This window comes from Enhydra lutris, unplaced genomic scaffold (assembly GCF_002288905.1).
Source record: "Enhydra lutris kenyoni isolate GAN:26980312 unplaced genomic scaffold, ASM228890v2 scaffoldscaffold4, whole genome shotgun sequence".
Taxonomy (NCBI): domain Eukaryota; kingdom Metazoa; phylum Chordata; class Mammalia; order Carnivora; family Mustelidae; genus Enhydra; species Enhydra lutris.
This window is the reverse complement of record NW_019154088.1, coordinates 23,573,199-23,590,296: the sequence shown is the minus strand read 5'-3', so window position 1 is coordinate 23,590,296 and position 17,098 is coordinate 23,573,199. Positions and strand designations below refer to the sequence as shown.

Genomic DNA, 17,098 nt, shown 5'->3' with positions numbered 1-17,098 from the left:
TCCCGTTTAGCATCTCTCAGGTCTGTCTCTCTCTTGTCAGAGTCCCATTCCCATCCCTGTGGGGGATTCCTTACTTTTCCCCACTGTGGCCAAGCACTGAGCACTAAGGGGGAGCAGATGGTGGGGGGTGGCGGCAGCGAATGGGGAAGACAGCAGAGACCAGGCAGGCAGTGAGTCTGTTTTTTTTATTCTATACAAGGAGGGAGAGAGTCCCTGGGGATAGAGGGACAGATCCACCCTTCCAGGAGAGGAGCCGGCCCTGCCCCAAGCTGGGCCTCCCTCTCTCCAGGTCGCTCCCTCCCTTCCTGTCCCCGACCTGCTGTCCCCACACCTCATCCTGCCATCCTGCCCCCTGGGATGGGTTGGCAGAAGGCCTGGAGGTGCGGGTGGGTGGGTGGGTGGGGGTCTGAGTCCTTGTGAGGCACATGTCGAGAGGAGGGCTGGGCAGGGTGCTGCTGTGGCTGTCAGTCTGTTCCTGGCTCACTGGTTCCTGCTGGGGACAAATCCGGTGAGTCCTGTTTTCTGGGCAGGGAGAGCCAGCCTCTCTGTGTGGGGTATACCATGTCAGGCAGAGGGGGACCACCCTTTCGCCCACCCCACTGGCACCTGTGGGGTCAGGGGGCTGTCTTCTGTCAGGCTCCAGCTTGTCACAGGACTGTGCCCGCCGTGTCCTCTTGGGCTTTAGGGGGGCAGTCCGGCGGCCTGGATCTGGGGGCCCAGAAATGACAGTTAAGGGAGGCCTGGCACATGAGTAGGGCTCATCGGCTGGGCGCTTATCCAGCCTGTGACTCATTTCAAGCCTGGGAGAGGGTCCTGATATGGGCAACAAGGTCCGAGAGGCACCCCGACCCCCCTCCAGCCAGGGGGCTGACCTTGGACCTCAGGCTCCTCTTGGTCCTGGTGTGAGCCCAGTCTCAGCCGGGCTCTGTTCATTCCTGGAGCTGTACCCCCAGCCTCAGCCTCCTCCCTGCCCCCTGGCTCCTGTGGGGGGCGGCGGCCCCTGGGCACAGCCACAGGCTTGGGGGGCCGTAGAGCTAAAGGGGGGTCCTGCAGCTGGCAGAAGAAGGAAAAATGCTGGGTCAGTTAGTCTTTTCACCTCATCCCAGGGCCTCTCCCGTCCACCTTGCCGGACCTCACCTTGGCATTCCTAGCAGGAACAGTTCTCTCTGGGAATAGGGTCCCCTCCTTATCCTCCTCCCCGTCCTGAGAGGCTGGGCTGGGGCTCTGGCAGCTGTGGTTGGGGTCACTCTCCTCAGCTGGAGAATGGGAACAGAGAAGAAGCTGCAGGAAAAGGCATTCTGGAGCCAGGACTTTTCCCCCTCCAAGCCCATTTGCTCCTACTTCTCTGCCCTGCACCGCCCCTGCTCTCATGTTTCCACAGCCCTTGGTCTCCAAGATTGTCCTGAGCCCATCACCTTGGTGGGGGGGAGGGGGCGCTCTAGCCTAGCTGTTCCTCCCCAAGAGCAGTTCCTGCTGGGGCAAAGCCAGGGCCAAGGGACTCCTGGGTCCCCAGGCATGGCTGCCCATCCAGGCCTGCAGTGCCCCAGGGCCCTGCCAAGGCTGCAGCCTGGCATTCCCAGGACTCTGTCTGCCAGTCTGATTTAGATGGTCAGAGCCTTGGGGAGAGATGCCCTGGCACCCTCCCCCCCCCACCACCTCTGTGCCCGGCAGGGGGTGGGGGACCTACCCGGAAGGTCTTGTTTGCGTGTGTATTTATGAGGTGTGAGTAAAAGGGACCTGCAGGGTGCTGATGGCAGATGTGTACAGTGGAGCCTCTGACTCTTGTGGTTTCCTAAATGAGGGATGGAGCCTCCCTTTAGGTGTTTTAACTGGTCTGTGTGTGGGATGGGATAATCTGCAAAGATGGCCTCAGTGCTGGGACAGCCTTGGAGGGCCAGGAGCACAGGCTCTGCACCATGGACTTGGGTCCTAGCCTTGGGAGGGGAGTGGGGTAGGGGGGCAAAAATCAACCTCTATCGGGAGATTTGTCCGTGTCAGTGATGTTGGGGGGTCATATCTGAGGCCTGTGTGCAATTAAGTTGTTGCTGAGCTGACCAGCTTTCCTTTAGAGGCTCCTTAAGTGAAAAGTGCTCCAACAAAAAGCAAGCATCATATCATAATTTATTTGCCCCTTCAGAGTTCTGAAGACAGAAGGTAAATGACCTACTTAAGGTCAACACTGGTGGTACCTGAGCCGGGACTGACACCTGTGGTTTCTGACCTCCAAGGCATGGCTCGCGCCCCTTCCTTGTGACACGTTTCTGAGTGGACTGAGGATGGCCTGGCCAGCTACTTTTGGAGGAGACTGGAATGTCTGAGGTGGGTCTGGCGCGGCTGGTACTTGCCCACCCTCTTTCCCAGCTGAGGGGCAGAGAGAGAGGCCTTCTTTATAGGGATGTCTCTTGGCTGCTGGTGGCCAGAGGTGGCATCTGCCCCACAGAATTCCCTGGAACCATTCACAACACATTGTTCCTATCTCCTAACCCTTGCTGGCAAAGCCACTTTTGTTCTGTGGGAATTTGCTTTGGATTGGCTTGTTTGTTTCTTTTGGATATGGCTTTGTAAAATCTGGAAACATCTGTACTGTTGTGACTTCCTCACTGCCCCATCATGGTTGTAAGTTTCCCCAACACAGGGGCTGTGGCTTCTGGGTCTTTGGACACACCCCAGGTCTTTAGTGTGGCCGGGCAGGAAGAGGTGTTCCATACCTATATGCCATGTGGCCTCTGCTCGGCGCATAGCGCTGAAGCTTGGCTTGCTGCTTTGGGGTGGTGGTGGGGGCTTCCAGGCTCCGGGCCCTGGAGTGTGGGGAGGGGATGGGAAAGGGGGAAGGGAGAGACACATCAGGAGGGGCCCGTGAGAGAGGGCCCAAGGAGAGGAAGTGAGGGTGACTATTCTCACCTGCATCGTCTGAAGAACGCCGTTTCTGCCAAGCCTGGGCGCTGCCCTCCAGGTCCGGGCCTGTGCCCTGAAAGGACAGCTGAGTCAAGTCATAAGAAAAGCGTCCTCCCCACGGGGCTGCAGTCAACAAGGGACTTCTGCTTGGGTATCTCATGCCGTTCTCCTGGCATTGTTCCCTAGACTCTTAGGCCTTTCCCCCCACAAAGTGGCATCCCTACCAGCCAAGAGTTAAGAAACGGTTTACACAAAGGACGTCCTGTTATTTTAATAGTTCTGTGTTTATTTTCTGTGTGGTAGGAAAACAAAAAAAACATGACTGGTACAACAAACCCATGATTTGAAAAACCGATCATGCTTAGGACCAGAGTAAGTTAAAAAGGTGAGTTGCTTGGAAGAATAGATATATGAAGTAATACAGGTGCTATGTGGGGAAGGTAAAAATCAGTCATAAAGGTGGTAATCAAGTCACCAAAGTTTGAGAAAAGGAGCTCCAGAGGTAAGTATTTTTATGACTGCCTGCTTGACAAGGAAGTAGAGGCTCTGGGCAGTAAGGCGACCTGCCTGGGCTTTCGTGGCCGGCAAGTGTGTGGAATGAGCAGAGCTGCAGCTCACACCTTCTAACACCACAGAATCTCTCTGCTGGCCCAGCAGGGATGGGGCTCAGAAGGGAAGGTAGACAGGGATCCATAGGAACGGTAGGTGCCTGGGCTCCCCTCACCTCTCGTTTCCCGTCGAAGCTCCAACCCTTGGCTCTTCCCAACCCAGGAAGGGCAACACCATGGACCCTTGGCTGCTGTGCTGTCCCAGGGGCCAGGCCCCCCTCCCCTGGCTCTGCCCCCTCAGTGCCCTGGAACAAGGCCTCGGGTTTACAAGCAGTTCCTGATGGAGAAGCAGCTCTGTGGGCAGCAAGGGAGTAGGAGAGGGCCCCTGCCCCCCTAAGCCCCCAGCCCTGGGGCTGCCCTGCTCCAGCCCTCTGACCCTCCAGCCCTCCTCTGAGGAGTCCGTCCTTTACCCTCCTTGGCATGCAGCACTCCCAGCATGCACTGGGTCACCAAGCTTAGACCGCTCAAGGAGCGGGGCTGCTGGGGTGACCAAAGTTCCCCAGAACCCTGAGTCCTAGCATTCTCCCCTTAACTGCCTGGGGTGAGGCAAGTGGGTGGGCTATGTGCAGAACAGCAACTGGGCAGGGTACAGCACCTCACCTCACTTACCATCTTCTTGTGGAAGGAAGGCCCCCGGCTCCCCCCAAATCCAGGGAGGGGGCCGCTCTCCTCCTCTGGGCTCCAGCACGGGGAGGAGTTATTGCCGAGGCTGGGGGGATCAGGGCTGGGGGGGCTCTCCTGAGTTGGGGGTGGGGGCGGGGGCGGAGGGAGGAGGAGCCCAGTGGTAGGGGACCCTGGCCCCCTCTCCCCCTTGAAGCTCCGGGGCCGGCGAAAGTGAAACAGGCCTCTGCGCCTCTTCTTCTGGAGCGGAGGCAGTGGCGGCTCCGAGAGGCCTGGCCGCAGGGTCCGTAGGGTCCGGGGGTAGCTGGGCAGGGTTGGGGTGAGTTAGTGACAAAGCCCTGGGCAGATGCAAATGCCAGATGCAGAGTTCACTCAGGGTCCAGGCTGGTGCCGTGTTAGTGTAGTCCTGGGTCTGATAAACCTCCCATCTTCCTCTCTCACCCAGCCTTTCCTGCTGCCCCGTAATACTTTCTACTTCCTTCTCAGGGGAGATGGTGTCCTCACCTTCCCTGTCATAATCCTCCAGCAGCCTCCTTCCCCCCATCTGCCCAGCAACTCCTTCCTCCCAGGCATCCCCATCCCCCCATCATTCTCTCAGCTTCTCCAAGTGACTCAGTTTCTTTTGGACCAATGCTGGGGGGTCTGCAGGACTGTGACAGAGAATATACCCTCCGGGCCTCTTTCTACTAACTGCTGCCACCTCATCCACCCACCCTGTCCCCACCATCCCATTGTGGTGGTTCACCCCGATCCCATCCTTGCCGGCTGTCCTGAGGAGAGCCAGGAAACATGGGAGGTAAGGGCTGGGTGGGAAGGATGAGAACGTGGGGAAATGTTCCAGAGAGACTGGTTTTGGGACCCTGCCATTGGACAGGCCCTCCGTGACTGCTGGGGACACAGGAGCCCTTCGCCTGCAGAAAATGGAACTGTGTCTAGATGCCACACCTGGAGCTTTCATCCATGACCCTTCGGCTGAAAAAGTCCTCCAGCCCCTCATCCAGGCGGGTAGCCATCCCATTCTCCTGACGAGTCCCAGTCACTGGCACCTGCTGGGAGGAACGTCCTGTAGGATATCTCATCTGGATCAGGAAGTCCTCCCCACTGCCCCCATCCACTCAGGGTCTTTGCCTTTGAACTTGGCCTTGCTTCTTGTTGGCCCCATGGAAATTGAGACTTCAGTCCACTTGGGAATTTCCTAAGCTTGGTGGCTCTTGGCTCTGTCCCTCACCCAAATGGGAAATGCCACTCTCTGGCAGAGAGCAATTTCCTATCTGGGAAAACTGGATAATCCCATCCTCTTTTTGGTGGCCTACTGGGGCCCCTGCCTGATCCCCCAAGGCTAATGTTTCCAGCATTGGGATCCTAAAGCTAGAACCTCTGGCTGTGGCATTGCTAAGTGAAGTTGGTCCTTTTGTGAGGACGTAGGGACTCACACTGGGCCGACCAGGTCCTGGAGGGGTAGTCCGGGGGGGTCGGGGCCTGCCTTGTGTTTGATGCCTTAGCTTATAGCCATGAGTGGGCAGCTCAGACAGACCCTCCCAGGAGCCACCACCGGTGGGCTGGCTGCTCCCGAGTCCTGAGAACCAGCCGGGGGGGATCCCCAGGCTCCCCAGCTGGCTTTCCATGTCCTGAGGGCTCCCACCTGTGGGCACAGCAGCGTTAGAGGGACCAGCAGGAGGCCCAGGGAGAAAGCAGGTGGGTGAGCAGAATTAAACAGGGACCAGGGCCTGGGAAGGGAATCTGGAGGGCATCAGGTTGGAGGCTAGGGACTCACTAATGAAGGCGGACACTGGCCGGATCTTGCGGCAGCGTTTCTGTTTTCTGATGGCCATGGTGTCCTGCAGAAATGGAGACAAAGGGTGGGCCCGGGCTGTAAGTCCCCAGGAACCTCACATGAAGCCTCCTATTCCTCACAAAGCCGTCTCTTTAGGGCCCCCCCCTCCTGCCTCCCTGCCCTTGTGTGGCTGAGGCATTGGGATCAGGGAAGAGGTGAGGCTGTACTGGGGTGGGGGATGAGACCAGGCCCAGCGACAGGGGACAGCGTAGTCCAGAGAAAGGGAAGGGAACAGTGTTCTGGAGGTTCCTAGTTTAGGGTGGGGAATGGGGGGGTGGGAAACTCACAATGTTGGTCCCGAGTTCATCATCTGTGGTCTCCTCATGCTCATGGTTCCGGCCTCGGCCCCGGGAGGACAGATCCTGCCCTTGGCCTGGCCCCGATGGTGGATCTGATAGTGTCTTTAGCTGGGCCAGGTGCCGGGCCTGGGGAAGGACAGATGTGAACCAGTTCCCTGGGAAGCTGTCCACTTTCCAGGGCTATGGGAGATGGTTGCTTGGGGGAGATGGGATGATGTCGGGTGGGGGGTGTACCTGAGCCTGGCTGGGGTTCAGAAGCCTTACCAGGCTCTTATGGGAGTGGTACAGCTCCTGTAGGATCTCGTCCACTATGGAGTTGGTCAAGTAGGTGACGACTGAGAGCTTCACTTCACTGTGGGCACAGGTGGGACATCTCAGCTACCCCCTCGGTGGCCCCTGAACCTCGGCCCTGCCCTTCCCCAGATGCCTAAGGGACTGGGCAGCTGGCCTGGCTGTCCACAGAGGTGTCTTAGGTCTCCCTTATGTCTCATAAAGGCAAGCCCCATCCCACCCACTGACCCCCAGCATAGGTGTGTGTGGATTGGGAGGGTGCGCCAAGAGGAATTGAGAAGGAGGAGGAGCAAGGGGGCTCCACGCCAGACTCCCGAAGTTCCAGGAGAACAGAGCTGGGTAAATTGGGGTGCTGACTAAACCCTGCTGGTCTCTGCTGTAAGCCCAGAAACTGGTTCTTCTTGAGCACGGCTATTTCACATGTATGCGTGATCATTTTCCTTTGCTTTGGTGAGTGGGAGCACCCAGAATGAGAGCTCTGGGTGGGGGTGGAGGGTTGGCAACAAGAACTCTGGCGGGGCAGAGTGTAGAACATGCACCCCTATTCATCAATTTTGTCCATGCCTCCCCAGGAAGCTGTGCTTTGTTTCTGGGAGGTGATTCTTAGTGCACACATGTGACTATGTGTGTGTGTATTTATACCCGTGTGTGCACTGCCAGGCTCCTAAACTCAGGCTCAGCACTTAGATTTCTAGGGCAAAGACCAGTGAGACCCTAAATAGCAAGGTTGCAGTTAGTTAAAGATTTATCCCTTGTAATGGAGATTGTGCCATTCATTATTCATTGCTGATATCTGGGTCCCAAGTCCCTAAATGCTCTGGGCCAAATCCAGCCCCCTCCCAGTGCCAACCCCCTCCGCCTCTCACTCCAGCTTGTTCTGAATGTCCTGTCCTGCCTGCTCCAGCAGCGCCCCTCGGATGAAGTTCCGGGGCACCGTGACGCGCTCAGCCACATTGCTCAGCATCTTGTTGTGCCCCTCTGCCACTCGCATGGCCACGGGACATAGCTCCTGTGTTAGGCTGACCATCGACTCCAGAATCACCTGGTGTGGGGGAAGGGAGGCCAGAGCCCCAGCGGGGCGCAGAGTCAGGCTGGCACCACAACAGAGGAGACTCTAGTCTATTCCAGCTCCCTCTGGAGACCAAGGGACCCACCAACATTCCAGGGCTGGTTACCAGGCAGAGCCTGGGACACTCAGGCTTCCCCTCATCCTGGCCAGTGTCCCTTCCACCCTACTGTATGGATGCAGGAGAGTCAGTCCAAGGATTAGAGTCCAAAGAGGAGAGGTCAGAGTTGGGGGCCAAGAGGAAGCTAGCAGAAAAAAATCCAAACCCTGTTTTCTAGCCTGACACATTGGAAGTACAGTGGCCTCAACTCTGCATTTCCTTCTTATCCCCAGTAATTTCCTTGTGCTGACCTCAGCCCTCAGCTTTGAGCCTTGGTCAACACTTTGGACTTGCCTGCAGCTCCTTGTCCACAGCCTTGGACACCTCGCTGGCAACTGACTCCAGCCTCTGCCGTACAGGCCCATCGTTGGCCAGCACGTGGCCCAGCTCGTAGAGGCTGGGAAACAGCTGCAGAAGGAGGGTTATCAGCAGAGGGTCAGTTTTGGGCCTGACCACATCCCAGGGGGCCCTGGGCTGGGAGGGCAGAAGTGCGGGTCAGGGCCCGGATATTCGTGGGGCAGTGTGGCTAGCTTTCTTAGGCTCTCGGTCTGTGCCGGAGGGTAGGGCTGCAGAGAGCTCACCGCCCGCGAGTTTTTTGCATCCTTGATGAGGTCCCGAGCATAAAGCAGCTCATCCTGCACAGGCTCCAGGGGGCACAGCCTCAGGGCCCGAACCTCCTCCTGCACTCGGCCGCACAGCCGCTGCAGCATCTGGAGCACAGCCAGTTAAAGTGTCAGGGGGGGTATCCTTGCGCCTTCACCTTCCCAGGTGGGACCCCAGGCACCCCATTTCTGGGTCCCCTGGGGCAGTGCTCCTGTGGTTGGCACTGATGGGGTAGTGGTGTCTCTGGATGGCCTGTTCTCTCTTCTTCTTGGGGTGCCCTTGAATTCCCAGGGGTACTCCCGTAGTCCTGAACACTCCTTGTCTGGGGCCCCCCACCTGTTCTCTCAGGTCTGAGGCCAGACCACAAAGGCGCTGTCTTTTGCTCGTCCGCATGCGGAGTCCAGTTATGACAGCCACAGGATGCCTCTTTCATGCCCCGCCCCCTTGGCGTGCCGTGCTCTATCACATCACGCCTGAGCCCCATGTACTGCACACATGCCCCACATGGCCCAGAGGGAAACGTTTACTTGCTCGGCGCTGCTGGTCACCAGGCCCTGCTGCAGCCGGAAGGCCTGCTCCTGGGGGCACGTCTGGGAATGGTTGTTCCTCACCAAGCACCACTGGATCTGGAAAAGACAGGGTGGGAGGCGTTAGGGCCTGGGATGTGGGTCCTTCCCTCTGCTGTCCTGCCCCCACCATTTAGGCCTCTACCTTCTGCCAGACGTCCTCCGTGCGCTCAGGGGCGCTGCGGTAGGCTTGGGAGATGTCACTCACGGGGAAGGACATGAAGCGGAGCGTGTGGTTGCTGTGGGGCACAGTGGCAACAGCTCTGGGAGGGGGAGAGGTGAGGAAGGGCCCTTGCTCCCCAGATCCCCCTTGCTGACAATCTCCCTCACCCTTGGCCTTTCTTAACGTTTCTGTGCAAATAGGTTGAGCAAGCTGGGGTAGGGGCTGTTGTAGCAGGTCCAGGCCCAGGGTCCAGGCCCATGGAGGCTGGGGCTGGGGTCAAGGCAGAGCCCCATTCTGCTCACCTCTCCAGGGCCCTTGCAATATCCAGAAAGCCCAGGGCAGAAGTGTTGTTCCGATCCCATAGGATGGTTCTAGGGAGAGAGTGAATGGCTGCTGGTGACCCCTCCCTCACGCAGCAAGCTCTGGAGTCCTCCCTTCTTTCCTGGGTGATGGAGCTGACTCTGACCCTGGGCCTGAAGGTGTCCAGGAAGCTGGGGTACAGAGCAACGGGGCAAGCAGGGAGGGCGTGTTGAGGGTGGGGGCTGGGGCCCCAGGTTGGGCCAGCTATGCGCTGCACCTGAGGGAGGAGTTGATCTGCAGGGCCTTGGACAGCATCTTGGCCCCGATGTCCTCCATGCCATTGCCGCTCAGGTCCACCTTGGCCAGGCAGGTGTTGCTGCCCAGCGCATTGATGAGGATGCTGGTGCGAAGCTTCAGTCTTGAGTCTGCTACCGATAGCGACTGCAGGGACTATGTGGGCAAGAGCAGAGTTGGGCCCAGTCCCCGCACGCCCTGTAGCCCCTGTCACCATGGGTCCCCTCCCCAGGCCCAGGCACTCACACAGTCCTCTTCTTGGATCAGTTGCACCAGCTTGTGGAGGATCTCCTCCAGGGTCCTGTGGGGAGTCAGGGCTCAGAGGAGGAGGGGAGGGGCTAGGGTCATGCTACTAGAGGAGCAGGAGGTGACTTGAGCAGGGAGAGGCCAGAGGTAATACAGTGAGCCGAAAGGGTATGTGGATGGTGGAGTGAGGTCGGGGGCTATGGGGAGGGGGCCTCACTTGGCCTTGACATTGAAGTTCTTGCCCAGGAACAGGTGCTTGAGGGACTTGTTCTTTCCAAGTGCAGGCACCAGTGTCAGGAGGTCGGAGTCAAACGCTGGCCAACAGATGGGAGAGGTCTGGCCTTGAGTCCTGAGGCTCACTGGAGTATCCTCAGGGGTTCTCCTCTATGCCCCACTGGTCCCCAGGAAGGAAAGTGCCCCTACTCACCATTGTCTGACAGATCTAGGCTGCCCACACAGGTGACAGCCCCCAGCTGCTCCTGCAAAGCCTGGGCTCCTGCTGAGCGGAGCTGCGGGGGACACGGTGGGGAAAGCAGGGGTAGGGGGAGAGGGCACCTTTAATGCTTAGAAACTAGAGTAGTCACACTAGGACTCAAGGACATTCTAGGTCGCAGGTGTGAAATCAGGAGGCCCTTTCTCCACACCAGATCCTTTCCTAAGGCTCTCTCCCCTCTCTTTAGCCAGAAATATCTCCAGGCCCTGACTCTGGAGATAGCTCTCTCCTGCCCTCTGGTGGGAAAGTCTGGTATCTCCCACCCCAAAGCTTTCAGTGGGGAGACTATAAACTAAAAATGACCTCTGAAAAGAGGGAAACAGACTGCAGACTAAGAAGGGAAAGTGGAGGTGTGGTCAGGTCCAAGGGCCACAGCGGTGCAGCACAGAGGCAAGATGGATCCAGGGGCTGAGGAAGGTCGGAGAAATGAACAGTGGGGCGATGAGTAGGGGACTGGCAGGGGCCTTGGGGGAAGGAAGTCTCACCTCACAGCTGCTGAGGTCCAGGTGCAGATCACTGAGGTGACTGTTGAGGGAGAGGCCCTGGAGCAGCGCCCTGTGGGAGGAAGGTCAGCAGGCCCACCTCTACCCCCACCCTCTTCTCTAACAGTTCCCACTTGGACTCCCCCCAACCCTGCACCCACCCGACCTGAGGGCCTCCAGGGGCAGCCTCGTGGCTGACAGGTTGACGTGGCTCAGTGTGTAGGCGCTGCTGAAGAACTGCTTGAAGGCTGGTGGGGCCTCCCGGCCCTTCCTGCGGAGACTCCTGGGGTCAGCAAGGGAGGGGGATGCCGACGGCTCACCCCATCCCTCCCTGCAGCCCTTGTGCTCCCACCTGTGGGAGCAGCTGTTGCGTGCCAGGTTGAGGTAGGTTAGGTGGGAGCAGCAGCCATGGAGCAAGGCTCCCAGAAGCTGTGGGGAGAGATATGGCAGGTCTCACAGAGGCTGAGAGGGGTGTTGGGAGTGGCTGGCAAGGACTCCTCCCTCCCACCCCATCAAGGTCCTGGCTCATCACCCTCAGCAGGCAGTCTGTGTGAGCCCCTCTGTGAATGCCCACTTTGCCTCTTAATGGCTCAGTGTCCCCCTCTGTGGAGAGTGGGTCTACTCCCTGCCTGACCCCCAGGAATGGTGGAGAGGTTCATGGGCAGGGAATGCAAAGCCAGGGCTACCAGGGGCTCCTAAGGTGCCTTGTTCAAGAGAGAGGGAAAATCCTTTCCTCCTGAAGGGCTCAACCCTATGCCAGGGTGCACAGCTGGGGAATGGAAGGAGGGCCAGCTTTTAGGCAGAGCCAGCACAACCTTGGGCAGTTACCACGACAGCATGCCCCACAGGTGTGAGCTGTGGGTGTTGCTTTGGAATTCAGCTGAAGTTGGAGTCATCCCACCAGCTCTGCCCACTCAAGGCATGGGCAGTGAGGCAGGGACCCACGCTGGCCTCCCTAAATCCCCTCAGGCTGGCTCTCCCATCACCAACCCCTCACCAAGTCAATGGCACAGTCGGTTCCTGCCAGGTCCAGGTGCACCAGAGCATTGGGCTGGGCCAGGAAACTGTAGAGGGCCTGGGAACAAGGACAGAGGGGCTGCCAGGGTACAAGTGATAGAGCCCCTCCACCCCCAAGCTACAGGGCAGAGATGCCCAGGTCCTGAAGCCTGAGCCTTCCTCCACAGGGCTTGAGCTCTGTTTTGTGGACTCACATTGGCCTCGTCTGTGGCGAGCAGCCCAGGGTTCTTGCTCAGGTCCAGGTATCGAAGGGAGCTTGCAAAGGCTGGGTTGGCCCCGAAGGTCTGGCCCAGTGCCTGGAGCCCTGAGCACAGCGGGCACTGAGCTGGACTAGACCCCATCCCCACCTCTTGGACACACCACCCTACGATGTGGCTTTCCCTCCCTCAGATCCCTGGGATGCTATGTGAGTGTGTTAGTACACCTCTGGGACACAAGGCTCTGGAGGGTTCTGGAGGAGGAGCAGAAGTCAGAGGTCAGGGCCCCTGGTGGAAGTACCTCGAGGGGAGATGGCAGTCTTGGCCAGGCACAGTTTGGTGAGGCCAGCGGGGAAGCAGAGGAGCTGCTGACTCAGACTGAGGAAGCCTGGGGAGTGGAGAGAGAAATGGGCCAGTGAGGGGCTGGCAGTGGGCACGGGGGGGTGCAGAGTCAGGGTGGGGGCTTGAAGTGGGTACAGGCCTGGGGTCAAGGACAGCAGTATTGGGGCAAGGGCTGGCATCAGGCTGGAGAGCCCCTGTTCAGCCCCGGGTTGGGCTCTGGGTGAGGACAGGGGTCTGTGTTGCGGTGGGGGTAGGATTCAGGGCTGGGGCTCACCCTTGTCCTCGATGGGGTTGTGGGACAGAGTGAGGGCATGCAGCACACAGCTCCCGTTCTCCCCAAACACCCCGGCCAGCTTCTGGACAAAGTCCCTTCAGGGAAGGGGAGGAAGGATTTGTTTGTCCCAGCCCCTGGGCTTCCCTCTTCATCCACCTGCCTGCCTGCATGGGGCTGTAAAGGTCAGAGGCCCCCACAGGTGGGGACCAAACTGGGGCCTGCCAGGGAGCTTGTCATCACTCCGAAGGACCTGGGAAATTGTGCCAAGACAAAGCCGAGCTTTGGGTCCTTGAGGCTAGAGCAGTGCCCCCCTGCTGGGTAGTTGATAGAAGAAGGGGATGGGGCAGGGAGCATACTGGGAGAGGCAATGAAGCTGGGGCACCAGGAGGCTTAGGTCTGAGTCCCAGCTTGACCATAAACTTCTGTGTGCCCTTTTTGGGCCTAAATCTCCTTTTCTATAAAGTGAGGAGCTGGAGGAGATAGCGTGGAGGCCTGTATTATGCTCTGAAGTTCTAAGACTACATCAGTGGGGCACCGCTGCCCAGGGAGGAGGCTGGCCTCACGTCTTAAGCCCGGCGTTGTCCAGCACCAGCTCTTCGAGGCTCCCCGACTTGCTCAGGGTATGTAGCACCTGTTCTAGCACTTCAGAGCCCTAAGGACAGAGGGGGTTTTTCCGATCAGGAGCCAAAGTGGGCGCTAATCTCCGGCCCCTCCTCCCACCCCTCCTAGTCCCTACCAGCCGCAGATCCTTGCAGTAGAGTTTGGTGAACCACTGGTTGTAGGCCAGGGCTGCCACCATTAGGGCCAAGTCTCTGTGGGCAGATTGAAGGGGCAGGAAAGTGGTGAGCAGAAGAATCTAGGGATGGGGTGATTGGGCTGGGGAAGTCTAGCCAGGTAGAAGGCAAGGGGCAGTAGAGTTGGGAAGATAGAGCTGGGGCTGTAGGTAGGACTAGAAGAGAGAACCTGAAAGGGCCAGGGTCAGGCTGAGGCTGGAAGGGTTTGGGGTAGGGGGATTGAGTCTCTGCTCCATCTGCTTACCGGCTTTCCAAGTGGCTGAAATCCAAAAGATTGAACTCCCGGTTATCCTCAGCATGGTAGATGGTGTCCACATCCTTAGAGAGGTGGAACTGGCTCATACCTGCTCTCCACCACCCCTGCCCTCTCCCTCTGGGTCCCACCTGCCCAACCGCCAGCTCCCTGCCCAACGTACCCATTGCACCTCCTCACGGCAGTGCAGCCCATTGTAGTCACACAGGGCAGCATAGGTCTCGGAGAAGCCACCTATGGGGCAGGGCATGAGCTGGCTCCATGAGGAGTAAGGGCATGGGGAACAGGCTTGGGGTTCAAGGAAAGGTCGAGGTCATTTTATGTGGCCAGTGTCCTGGGTTCCTACGACACCATGAACCTCTGAGGTCTGGGAGCTATGGAGTCCTCAAGGCAGGTGCAAAGGACTCTGGACAAGGGCAGGGGGGGTTGAGGTTCCACTTGCATCAGGTCTGCCCCCGCTTACCGCAGACACTGTGAGTGGTAGATGTGGAAGTCTCGGAGTTGGGGGATGTGTCTCGGGGCCCTTCAGGGGTGTCAGCATTTCCACGCCGGATTAGACACCTGGAAAATGAACATCCATCCCAGACAGGGGTGGAAAGAGGTTGTCAATTTTTTCCCTGTTATAGCTTCTGGGTCCCCGGGAAGAAGCAGGAGTGGGGACATAAGGGCTCTTCTCCTCAGTGTTCCGGGAGCCCAGGGCCAGGGGAAGGAGGGGGAATTCTCCTCGTTTAATCCTTTGCGAGATTCCTCCTTTGCCACTCACCCCGGGCCAGGGCAGACCTTGGAGAGGGCAGAGCTCACGTGTCGTGTCACCTGGTCCACGCTTTCAGCTGATGGCAGCCGCATGCTCACCAGGCCACGCTCCGTCTCCACCAGGATCTGGAGGAAAGGGAGTACCAGGGCCTCAGACATCAACTCCTTCCTCCTGCTGGCCCCAAGAGCAGGGCCCAAGTCGTGCCACTCACCTGGTTCTGACTGAGCGTGTTGAAGGCTCGGATTTCTAGGACATTGAAGGAACTCTCCACCTGTGTGTGGGGGGCACAGGGATGCTCATTTCGAGGTTAGGGCCTGGCTGCCTGATTCTGGAGGGAGTATGGTGAGTGCACCCCTGCTCCTCAGCCCATCTCACCTTGGCTGGGATTTTAAGGGGGAAGAGGTGGAGGCGCCAGGAGGTCAAGGCCTTCAGAGAAAGGAAAAGAACATCAGCAGCAAATGGTGGCTCCTGAGGTCTAGGCCTCCTGTCCTCCTTCAGCACCCTCAGCCTGTGTGCAACCCCTGTCAGCAGTGGCCCTTTGCTCCAGATATCCTCCCTCTCTCTCATGCCCCATCCTGGGCTCCTGGACATCCACCAAGTCCAGCCTGCCCCCTTCCTTAGGCTTCATCTCCTCTGTGCTCCCACCATCTCCAGTCCACCCTGCCTCCCAGTTTCTTTGTTCCCAGCAGCCCAGCTCTCCCTGATTAGGCCCCCTCTGCCTGCCGCTACCTCCCCAGGCCAAGCCCAGTGCCCTCACCAGAACTCGATCCTCAAACTTCTTGGGCTTCGTCTCCAGCTTCACCCGATGTTGTTGGAGTACAGCCCCTTGGCTTAGGTACCTCCTGATGCTGTCTGTGGGTGGGTGGGGGGCCTGCTCAGAGCTCCCCCTTACCCTGGCCACCCCTACCTCCCCAGAGTTCTCCAGGTGTGGGGTCAGATGAGAGGAGAAATAAACAGAGAGAGCTTTCCTTCTTGGGTGGCTTCTGTCTTCCTATTGGAGAGGAGGGGGGTGTGGAGAAAACTCTGGCTCCTGATGTTCCTGAGTCAGGGGACAGTTGCTGAGTGACACTGTCTGTGGGAGGGTGTGTCTTACACTTCTGAGGGTGTGAAGGATTTTTCCAACCCATGTTCTCCAGCAGCCATTGACACATACATAGTGAGTCAGTGTGTGGGGGCGTGGGGGTGTCCCTTTGACTATATTTTGGGTGGTCTGTGAGCATCTGCCTTTTACTATGGATGTGTGCCTGCCTTCTGAAGACACCAGGGAGCCTGTGTGTGGCCTTGGTAGGAGTGGATAGGTGAATGAGTGTGCTGTGCTTGTAGTTGTGAAAGACGGCTCTGCTGTAGGGGGTGGGGGTAGGAGGCGGGGGGTGGTGTTGGGGGGATGGCGGTGGTGGTGGCTGTGAGGAGTTAGTGTTTAAATGAGCTCAATACCCAGTTCCTAGCAAAACCATCCAGATATCCCAGTGTGTGTGTGGGTGTGTGTGTGTGGTGGGGGTGCCGTTTCTTTAAAGATGTGTGTACACACACATCTGATAGTGAGTGTGTGTGTAGGTATGGGAAACTGCCACGGTGCAGCATGCCTCTGAGTATCCTTGAACGTCCTGGTTTCTGCGTGGTCTAGCCTGTGCTCCCCGACCTGGGGCGGGGGGCGAGTGATGGTTGTGGTAGTGCTGGGGGGTCGGGTCTTGGCCATGCAAACAGGAGAGACCTTGAGGTGTGGGCATGAGTAGGGAGAAGGGGCAGGCTAAGACAGGGGCTCTGGGAGGCGAGCTGCAGAGACCCTGCTCCAATCCGGGGCCTCTTCCCCGACTCCCGTCTTTGCCCCACTGGTCTGGGAGCTGCGGGGCTGCTGGAGGGGCTCCCAGGGCTAGTTCCGGGGCGGGGCCGGGAGGAGGGAGGGTGCGGAGCCAGGAGGCGGTCAGGACCGGGGGCAGCTCCCTTGGCCCGGCGGGGCGGACCGGGCCCCGCCCGGCGGGGAACCGGGGACTCCCCCGAGGAGAGACTGGACACCTCACCAATGGATGGGCCAGGATCAATGAGAGTCAGCCCCAGGGAGCGTCAGGGGACTGCACCTGTCACCGAAGATCGGGACGGGAGGCTCTGGAACTGGAAGGTCCTGACAGGGTGAGGCGAGGCGAGCAGCCGAGGATGCTCCGGGGACAGCGATACCCCGAGCTAGGATGCAGGGGCAGGGGGCTGCCTTGGAGTCGGAAGGCACGCGGCGAGGGGACGGGGGTAGGCACCGGGAATGGGGTGTACCGCGGGAGGAACGCACTGGTCTGGGATGCTCCGGGACGGAGCGTCCCAGAGACCACCGCAGCCTCGTACCTTGCAGCTCGCGGGTGAGCTCCGCGCTGGGCTTGGCCATGGCGGCCGTTGCTGCTGCCGTTGCTGCAGAGAAGCCGCCGCCGCCGCCGGGGAGCCGCGGCACATGCTAGACCTGGCTCCGGTAGGGCCCGGGCGCTGAGCGCTGCAGCAGCCGCCGAGCCCGCTCCAGTCAGGGGCGGCTGCGCGAGCGCCCCCCCCCCCCCCCAGTCCCCCGCAGGCCCAGGAGCCCGGGTCTCTCGCCCCGCCCGGCGAGGTGCGGGACTGAGCATGCGCGT

The 17,098-nt window shown here is 59.1% G+C and overlaps 1 protein-coding gene across 1 annotated transcript; it reads right to left on the bottom strand.

Moving 5' to 3' along the window:
* Window positions 1-464: 464 nt before the first annotated feature.
* LOC111161941 (capping protein regulator and myosin 1 linker 3) lies at window positions 465-16,863 on the bottom strand. The gene is made up of 40 exons (XM_022526016.1): window positions 16,824-16,863; window positions 15,250-15,344; window positions 14,868-14,918; window positions 14,704-14,763; window positions 14,502-14,617; window positions 14,202-14,299; window positions 13,902-13,972; window positions 13,730-13,803; window positions 13,428-13,503; window positions 13,255-13,343; window positions 12,692-12,786; window positions 12,377-12,463; window positions 12,073-12,182; window positions 11,859-11,936; window positions 11,214-11,290; window positions 11,028-11,132; window positions 10,865-10,934; window positions 10,314-10,395; window positions 10,104-10,200; window positions 9,887-9,941; window positions 9,624-9,796; window positions 9,349-9,417; window positions 9,029-9,122; window positions 8,845-8,943; window positions 8,296-8,424; window positions 8,009-8,122; window positions 7,415-7,590; window positions 6,522-6,609; window positions 6,246-6,383; window positions 5,899-5,962; window positions 5,558-5,766; window positions 5,070-5,170; window positions 4,113-4,428; window positions 3,620-3,748; window positions 2,902-2,968; window positions 2,709-2,798; window positions 1,138-1,256; window positions 861-1,053; window positions 607-708; window positions 465-490 (listed from the first exon to the last, which is right to left on the bottom strand). Exons 1-40 carry the CDS (start codon window positions 16,861-16,863, stop codon window positions 465-467), a joined length of 4,122 nt encoding a protein of 1,373 aa, XP_022381724.1.
* Between the last annotated feature and the right edge of the window lie 235 nt (window positions 16,864-17,098).

Excerpts from the sequence above, each read along its gene's own strand:
- LOC111161941 (XM_022526016.1), bottom strand. The coding sequence starts at position 16,863 with ATGGCCAAGCCCAGCGCGGAGCTCACCCGCGAGCTGCAAG. Across the intron at positions 11,291-11,858 it reads CCGACTGTGCCATTGACTTG|CTTCTGGGAGCCTTGCTCCA; the intron begins GTGAGGGGTTGG and ends CTCTCCCCACAG. Across the intron at positions 5,963-6,245 it reads ATGAACTCGGGACCAACATT|GACACCATGGCCATCAGAAA; the intron begins GTGAGTTTCCCA and ends CCATTTCTGCAG.